Raw genomic sequence first — 9,142 nt, forward strand, 5'->3', positions numbered from 1 at the left:
AAACTTATTAGTGGGGCAACTGGTTGGTTCAGTGGGTTGAGCCTCTGCCTTCTGTTGGGGTCATGGTCTCAGGGTCCTGGGAATCGAAACCCACATCGGGCTCTCTGCTCAGCGGGGAGCTTGCTTCCCTCTCTCTCTCTGCCTGCCTCTCTGCTTACTTGTGATTTCTCTGTCAAATAAATAAATAAAATAAAATAAAAATCTTATTAGTGCGGGGGGGGGGGACAAATCCATTTTATAGAGGAAACACGCCGATGAAATGGCCTGACACCAGCCTCCACCTCCTGGATGCTCGGTTCCAAAGGCTGGAGATCCCACACGCACTGCCCCAGGATTTCAAGCCTGCCATTTCCGCCACAGTATTCTGTCCCTGACCGAGAGCGCGCGAAAATAGCTCGCGCTCTTGCGGGGACGCGCACGCACGCGTACGGGGACGCGTACGGGGACGCGCCCGCCCGCCCGCCCAGCTCCGCCCCGTGAGGCCCGCAAATCCGGAGTCGGCGAGGCTGGGGTTGCCTAAGCTCCGGTAGGTAATGCCCCGGAAGGCAGGGAACGTGGAAGAGGCCGAGGCGGGTGCGGAGGAGGTGGGCGCCGAGGAGGTGGGTCCTGAAGAGGACGGCGGGGAGGAGTCGGGCGCGGAGGAGTCCGGGCCGGAAGAGTCTGATCTGGAGGAGCCGGGCGCCCAGGAGGAGATGGAGGCCGTGCAGCCGCGTCCGGTGCTGCGCTCGGTGAACTCCTGCGAGCCGTCGCAGGTCATCTTCTGCAACCGTAGCCCGCGCGTCGTGCTGCCGGTGTGGCTCAACTTCGACGGCGAGCCGCAGCCCTACCCGACGCTGCCGCCGGGCACGGGCCGCCGCATCCACAGCTACCGAGGTAGGCGGACTGGGGTCGCCTTGTCCGGGCGGGCCCAGGCGGACGGCGCCTCCCGCTTTGTCCCAGGGCGCAGCGAGCGCCTGCTCGTGCCCCTGACAGGCTGTGACAGATCCAGGTTGACGCTGCTAGTGAGAGTGGCACCTTATTCTCTGTAGTACTGAGTAATTTTCCTGAGGTGACTTTCCCCCCTTATACGCGTATTTGCCACTAAAAATGCTCCCTATCTAATGCCCATTAGTTCAGTCCGTGAGTGGGAGAGTCTCAGGTTCTCTAATGTCCCCAGTGGGCCAGTTCCGCGTAGGGTCCCTTCCTTCAGAGAGAGCACAGTCCGGGGGCGGGGACGGGCGAGTGCACACACAGCTAACTAGCCAGTGTCCCAGCGGCTGCTAGAGGGACGGAGCACGGCGGAAGGTGGGGGCTTGGAGCAGGCTCCTGCCCGGTGAAGGGACGGGGTGTGTCGTTCCACTTCGAGCACCCCAGAGCAGAAGAAAGGGGGGCCCGCCGGGTGCAGAGGGGCTGATCGACCCAAGTCAAGACAGAGGAGTTGAGAGTTGTAGCCAGAGGGAATCGCGGGGGCTAACAACACCTGCAGTCTCGGGAGGGGAAGCCTGAAAGATGGTTTTTCCTCTGGGGAGAGAGGAGCTATGGAATTTTTAAGCAGGGAAATGACAGTGACAGATTTTAATACCGAAAAGCTCCCCCGAGTTGCACAGTGGTTTGGAGAGGGAAGACTGCTGCCGAGGAGCCAGTTAGGATGCTGTTGTAATAATGAGGGCTACCGGGGCCTTAAACCTAAGGAGGCAGTAATCTTCCCATAGCTTTCAAAAAAGAGAAATCATACTTGGTTAATTTTCACAGCCATCCTGGCAGGATCCCAGTAGATCCTTTTGCTTTGAGAGGAGCCTACTCAGAAATCTTCAAATTTTTACACCAGACTTACCTTGATATTAAAAGAGGGAGAACACAATTCTTCCGGGGGCTAACATTTCTGTAGTGTCCTATTTTATCCAAGAAATTGTGAATTTTGTATTCTCCAAAACTTAACTGTGCCTGGTTTAATATAAAATTTCTTTAAAAATTCCTCTTTGAATCTACTTAATGTCACTGAACTGTATGCAAACTGTAAAAATGTATGTTTTACCATAATAAAAAAAATATTTACCACTTTACATTTCTTAAGTTTTCCCAGCAAATCAAGTAAGTTTGTGCCCCGGGAACACATGATTAATTAATTAGCTAATTAATTTATTTTTAATGATGTGTTTATTCAGTCTCTACCTCCCTTAATAGAAAGTTAGGTAGGGGAAGGGGGGCTCCCTTCTTCCCTGCCCTCTTTTTTTATTCCCCGCCCAATACGATGTATTTGTTTCTTAAATTCAGGTATAATACACATGCAGTTAAATGCACAGATCTTAGAGTTTGATGTATTTTTGACAAATATAGCACACCTAGATCGAATTCTGGATTAGAACATTTTTATCACTTTAGAAAGTTCCGTCCTGCCCCTTTTCACTCAATCCCCTCTCTTCCAGAGGCAACCATTCTTTTGATTTTTCACACCATAGATTAGCTGTGTCTTTTCCTACAGAATGTACCCTTTTCTGTCTGATTTCTTTTTGTTAACATGATGTTTTTGCACCTTCTTGTTCTTGAGAAGCACAGATGTGAGGAGTTGGTGAAGTTCTTTCTTTTAGTTTGCCATGTTTGGTGTGATTTGCAATTCATGAACTTGGCTTTTTGACCATGGGGTAGCAGGAAAGGCATGGTATTTGGAGCCTCAAGTACATGCTTTTTTCCCCCTTACTGTCGCTGTTTCCTTGAGCAAGTTGCTTGGCCTTTTTTTGTGAGGATTGAGTAAGATAATATTATTGGAAGGGCTTTGTCTGATATTTAAGCAGAATGAGAGTCAAGTACTAAAGTGCCAATCCAGGAAGATGAAGGAAGTGGGTGTGTGGCTACATAACAGCCTCTGCTTGTTTTAACAGGTCACCTTTGGCTCTTCAGAGATGCAGGGACATATGATGGCCTTCTGGTTAACCAGACTGAGCTCTTTGTGCCATCTCTCAATGTTGATGGACAGCCTATTTTTGCCAACATCACACTGCCAGGTACTGATGTTCCATTTTACCTTTTTTTTTTTTTTTTAAGATTTTACTTATTTGTCAGAGATAAAGAGCACAGGCATGGGGAGTGGCAGAGGGAGAAGCAGGCTCCCTGCTGAGCAAAGAGCAGGCTCCTAGGACCCTGGGATCATGACCCAAGCCAAAGGCAGTCAGTAGAACATGTGACTCTTGATCTCAGGGTCATGAGTTCAAGCCCCATGTTAGGTATAGAGATTACTTAAAAAATTAATATAAATAAGTAAAAAGAATAAAAAAAAAGATAAGGCTGTTGTAGTAAGTAGAGAATAAGCCATTTGAAGGAGCCAAACGTTTATTGGCTTTTACTGGATTCTAGCCGAGTTATCCAACTTTCTGTGTCTTGTTCTCCACCACAAATAAAATGGAACAAATTTATTTGTATGCTTTTACAAAAAAAAATTTTTTTTTAAAGATTTTATTTTATTTTTTTAACAGAGAGAGACCACAAGTAGTCAGAAAGGCAGGCAGAGGGGAGTGGAAGAAGGCTCCCTGCCGTGCAGAGAGCCCTATGCGGGACTCGATCCCAGGACCCTGAGATCATGACCTGAGCCGAAGGCAGTGGCTCAACCCACTGAGCCACCCAGGCGCCCCTAAAAAATTTTTTTAAAGATTTAATTTACTTATTTGACAGAGATCACAAGCAGGCAGAGAGAGAGAGAGGAGGAAGCAGGCTCCCCGTTGAGCAGAGAGCCCGATGTGGAGCTCTATCCTAGGACCCTGGGATCATGACCTGAGCTAAAGACAGAGGCTTTAACCCACTGAGCCACCCAGGTGCCCTATTTGTATGCTTTATATTGAACAAATATATTTGTTCATATTTGTTTATATTTGTATGCTTTATATTGTGGTTTCTCAGAAGCTCTTGGGCTGTCAGAGATGGGGTAAATTAAGATATCTGATTGTAGGGCTCCCTAGCTGGCTCAATTAGTAGAATATGCGACTCTTGATCTCAGGGTTGTGAGTTCGAGCCCCACATTGGGAGTAAAGGTTACTTTAAAAATTTTAAAAAATAAATAAGTGAATAAAATACTTGATTGTAGAATTATGAATACATTTTGTTTACCAGGCCTTAGAACAGAATTATGCCCTGGAGTCTTAGGAGAAGAATAGGGTATAGAAGATGAGATACCACAGCTTCTTGTGTTGTATCTTCTTTTTTTTCTTTTCCTTTTTTTTAAATATTTATTTTTTGGGGTGCCTGGGTGGCTCAGTGGGTTAAGGCCTCTGGTTTCAGCTCAGGTCATGGTCTCAGGGTCCTGGGATAGAGCTCCGCATCGGGCTCTCTGTGCATCAGGGGACCTGCTTCCTCCTCTCTCTGCCTGACTCTCTGCCTACTTGTGATCTCTGTCAAATAAATAAATAAAATCGTTAAAAATAAATAAATAAAGATTTACTTATTTATTTATTTGACACAGAGAGAGAGAGAGAACAAGCAAGCAGAATAGCAGGTTGAGGGAGAGGGAGAAGCAGTCTCCTTGCAGAGCAGAGATCCCAGGACCCTGGAACCATGACCTGAGCTGAAAGCAGATGCTTAACAGACTGAGCCACCCAGATGTCCCTAGTGTTGTATCTTTTTTTTTTTTTAAAAGATTTTATTTATTTATTTGAGAGAGAGACAGTGAGAGAGAGCATGAGCGAGGAGAAGGTCAGAGGGAGAAGCAGACTCCCCGTGGAGCTGGGAGCCTGATGCGGGACTCGATCCCAGGACTCCGGGATCATGATCTGAGCCGAAGGCAGTCGTCCAACCAACTGAGCCACCCAGGCGTCCCCCTAGTGTTGTATCTTTTAATGTTATTTAACCCACTCAAGCTGAGTGCCAAACAGGTTAAAAAAAAAAAATCACTGAATTGAACATTAACATCATAGTTTACCATTTGTTTAAAACTCAGTTGATTTTATTAGGTTGAACCTAAAGAAACTCATGTTCTTGTGGATTAAAAAAACCCCAAATACAAGGGTACCTGGGAGCATGTAGCTATTGATCTCAGGCTTGTGAGTTTGAGCCCCAGCTTGGGTATAGAGATTACTTAAAAATAAAATCTTAAAAACAAACAAAACGAACCCAAATGCCTGTAGCTTCATAAGGTTCAAACTGATACATATATGAGGATCCTGTTTTAAGGAAGCAGGTGTACAAAAATTGATGAGTTGATAAGTTAAATTGATAAATGTAACTTTTGGCTGAAGGATGCCCTTAAAGAGTAAATTCCCCAGTGAGTTTAAAATAGAACTGAAGGGCGCCTGGGTGGCTCAGTGGGTTAAGCCTCTGCCTTTGGCTCAGGTCATGATCCCAAGGTCCTGGGATCAAGGCCCACATCAGGCTCTGCTCAGCAGGGAGCCTGCTTCCTTTCCTCTCTCTCCGCCTGCCTCTGTGCCTGCTTGTGATCTCTGTCAAATAAATAAATAAAATCTTTAAAAAATAAAATAAAATAGAACTGGAGTTCCTCAAAATCCAGTTACAAACTGTTTTGGTTATCTATTGCTTTGTGACAGCTACCCCCAAACTAACAACTTCTTTCTTATTCATAATTCTGCAGTTTAGGCTGAGCTCAGGCAGGTGGTTATTCTGCTCATTGGTGGTCGTTGGTGTGGCTGACTGCTGGCAGGTTGGCTGGTCTGGGCCTCTCTCCTGTGCATTCTCAGCGCTTGTTCCTCTTGTGTAGGGTATCTCAGGGCTCCTGAGAGCGTAAAAGTGGAAGTTGCCAGGGCTTCTTAAATGTTAGGTTCAGAATTGGCACAGTGTCTGTTACGTCACCCACATTCATTTAGTTAAAGCACATCACAAACAACACACTTGTAAGGGGAAGTTACTACACGAAGTCCTGCATACCACGGAAATGTGCATTAGGGCCATCATGTTACACTCTGCTACACACAGGCCCTCACTTTTTTAGCCCAAAGTGAGGTCTGTATATAGTAAGTGGAATTGCTGTGGTTAACAAAGCCTCTTGCTCCTCCCTTGTCCCAAGGCTTGAGTCTGCTGCTGAGGATTTGGTTTTCTGCATTTACAGTGTATACGCTGAAAGAACGGTGCCTCCAGGTTGTCCGAAGCCTAGTCAAGCCCGAGAATTACAGGAGACTGGACATCGTGAGATCACTCTATGAAGATCTGGAGGACCACCCGAATGTAAGGAAAGACCTGGAGCGGCTGACACAGGAGCATTTTGAAAATCAACGGCTGGAAGGGGAGACTGAGGATTTTAAGTGAAATTTGAACTCCTGAGTTTCAGCCTTTGATGGTACTAACTAGTCTTGATCTACATTTAGGACTGGTCACTTATTCTCAGATTCAAAGTGTCTCATTCTCAGAGTAAAAAATCCTCCATTGCTTATAGGAAAGTTAACTGACTTCAGTAGGCATTGTGATGTTTAGGGGCAAATATCACAAAATGTAATTTAAGGCCTGCCCCTTCTAGAAGTATTCATCAAGTAGTTGCATTTTTGCCTCCTAGTAAGTCAGGAAAGTTTCTGTATAAGGACTTTTGTGTAAGTAATTCAATAAGAATTGCAACATATTCTTTAATTGTAAGAAAGCAGTGGCATCTGCTTTTAATTGCTGTGTTGTGGTTGGTGATGTGTCCACCTCCCACTTTGAGAAGACAGAGATGTCCTTGAGGCAAGGACAAGTCTGTCTCCTCTTTGAGACCCTAGTGCCTCACACATTATGAGCCTTCAGTCACTGTTTGTTGAATGAACAAACCAGTCGATACTTTGGTAGAAAGTGTTTGGAGGTTTTGCCCTTTCTTGGGAGGTGGGGAAGTGGGGACCTTACATTATATACAGTAAACAAATGTTTTAAAGGGAATCACTTTTATAGAAAGCACTTTTTATAACTTTCTAAATTTTGTGCTTTTCTCTGTCCACTGTTATTGTAGTTCTATTTTATTTCTTTCTAAACCAGGAATAGCTTTCTACAGTTATTGTGATGATTGCTTTCTGAAACTTGACATCTGCACAGAAAACAGGAGAGAATAGCTATCCTTTTGTTTAGTTCTAGTATTAAGGAGCTGCTACTGTATTGTAAATAGATTTTTGCTAAGTGTGGGTATTTCTGTTACTTTTTGGTAAATCCACTACATTTCTGTTTGGCTTAGCTTTTTTTTTTAAATGCTGCTGGTGTTTTAACCATGGGCCAGTGGTGTTGGAGCAGTGGGGACCACTAAGGAAAGTCACTTATGGGCTCATCTGGACTTTCAAAGGTCCTATTTCAGCATTTTTCATCAGGCAGGATCTGGTGACACTTTGCACCTGGCTGGAGAAGAGGCAGAAGCCCTCCACCTCTTGGAAGTTACTCATAACACACAGTGGATTCAGGGAGTAGCCTGAAATGTTTTATAATTTTATAAATGTACAAATCCTTTCTTATAGGCTGGACTTAAATTGTTTAACTCAAATTCAATACTTCTATCAGGCTTTCTTTTTTGGTAACTGATAGTTAAAAAAAAAAAAAAATCCCCCCAGTAAAGAAAATTTTGGTAAAGACAATAAAGTAAAAGGAAAAAAAGATCACTGTAGCCTCACTACCTGAATAGAGTCCCAAAACATTTTGAACTTTTGGCCTTTTTAGGGCATGCTGTGGTTGGTTTGGTTTTACATAGTTGAGATCATACTGAATATACAGTTTTGTATTCTACCTTCTTAGTTATAATTTTATAATTTAAATATCTTCCCATGGTATTATAAGCTCTTTGTAGACATTAGTGCAGTCTTCCTTTTATGAACAATGGGATATTTCTTGGTATCTTTAGTTCCTATATTAATCTTTGAGCACAATTCCTGTGCTCTGAAATCAGCGTGAAGTAAGACAGTGCCCCACAGTTTCCCCTAGATTTTGTTTCACCTCGTCTTAATCCCCTCTTTCAACATTCAGTTAATAAATTGGCCTTTGTTTTTTAGGCATGCTGTAGTAATCAGTGACACACGTCTCTGTGTCTGACGTGTTACTGAGCTGCTAGGTGGGAAGGAAGAAATGCTGGGGAGCAGGCAGCAATATGTATTCGAGGGTGGGATGAGATGGGGGATGTCAGGAAGTCTACTGTAGCTGGATTTGTTCAACATTGGTTTAAATTTTTTTTTAACCTGTCTTTGTGTCCAAATGAGATTCGTGTTCATCCTGTGAAAACTGCAGTTTGAGTACTGTGTTTTTTTGTGTTGTTCAAGGAGGATTGAAAACCTGTAGCATGGATAATATATGTTTTTCATTTGAGATCTTATGACTGTATTAAATGTATTGCTCCTAAGAGACTGTGATGTTTCCTATTTTGAGTTAAAAAACAAAACAAAATAAAACCGAAAAGCTGTTCTTGAATACGTTAAATGGTGCTGAGCTAAAGAAATAAGTTTGGTATGTCTCCGTGTGGCTCTGTTCTGAGACACCTGTGTTTCTGTAAAGGCTTAAGTGGGAAGGGACATTGCAGACTCAAGCAACTGTCTTTATGCTCAGGCCCTTTTCTTTCCAACCCGGGTTTCTTTTATTTTTTGTTTTTTACTTTTTTATTTCCTTAAGGAATCTCTATACCTAACATGGGGTGAAAACTCACAACCCCAAGATAAAGAGTTGTGTGCTCTACTGAGCCAGCCAGGCACCCCACCCTGGTTTTTTTGTATGTATATATGTGTGTATGTATTTATTTAAACTTTTTTTTCTTTTTCACCTTGTGGTTTTTTTTTTTTTTTAAGATTTTATTTATTTATTTTTTATTTATTTAGAGAGAACAAAAGTGAGGGGAGGGATAAAGGGAGAGAGAGGATCTCAAGCAGACTGTGCTTAGCCTGGAGCCCAGTGCAGGTCTCTGTCACATGACCCTGAGAAAGGACCTGAGCTAAAACCAAGCTTGGGACACTTTTTTTTTTTAAAGATTTTATTTATTTATTTGAGTGAGCAAGTAAGAGAGAGATTGAGAGGGGAGAAGGTCAGAGGGAGAAGCAGACTGCCTGCTGAGCAGAGAGCCAGATGCGAGACTTGATCCAGAGACTCCGGGATTATGACCAAAGGCAGTTGCTTAACCAACTGAGCCACCCAGGCACCCCAAGCGTGGGACGTTTAACCAACTGAGCCACTAAAGGGCCCCTCCTCATCCTGTTTTTTTTTTAATTTTTTTTTTAAAGATTTTATTTATTTATTTGAC

At 43.7% G+C, this 9,142-nt stretch overlaps 1 protein-coding gene across 2 annotated transcripts; it reads left to right on the top strand.

Moving 5' to 3' along the window:
- The first annotated feature begins 458 nt into the window (after positions 1-458).
- VHL (von Hippel-Lindau tumor suppressor) lies at positions 459-8,322 on the top strand. 2 transcript variants are annotated; one of them, XM_059390316.1, is made up of 3 exons: positions 459-873; positions 2,859-2,981; positions 6,026-8,322. In XM_059390316.1, exons 1-3 carry the CDS (start codon positions 534-536, stop codon positions 6,220-6,222), a joined length of 660 nt encoding a protein of 219 aa, XP_059246299.1. In that variant the 5' UTR covers positions 459-533; the 3' UTR covers positions 6,223-8,322. The 2 variants fall into 2 exon arrangements, with proteins under 2 accessions (XP_059246299.1, XP_059246300.1); XM_059390317.1 differs by lacking the exon at positions 2,859-2,981.
- Positions 8,323-9,142: the final 820 nt, after the last annotated feature.

Source organism: Mustela nigripes, chromosome 2 (assembly GCF_022355385.1).
Source record: "Mustela nigripes isolate SB6536 chromosome 2, MUSNIG.SB6536, whole genome shotgun sequence".
Lineage (NCBI taxonomy): Eukaryota > Metazoa > Chordata > Mammalia > Carnivora > Mustelidae > Mustela > Mustela nigripes.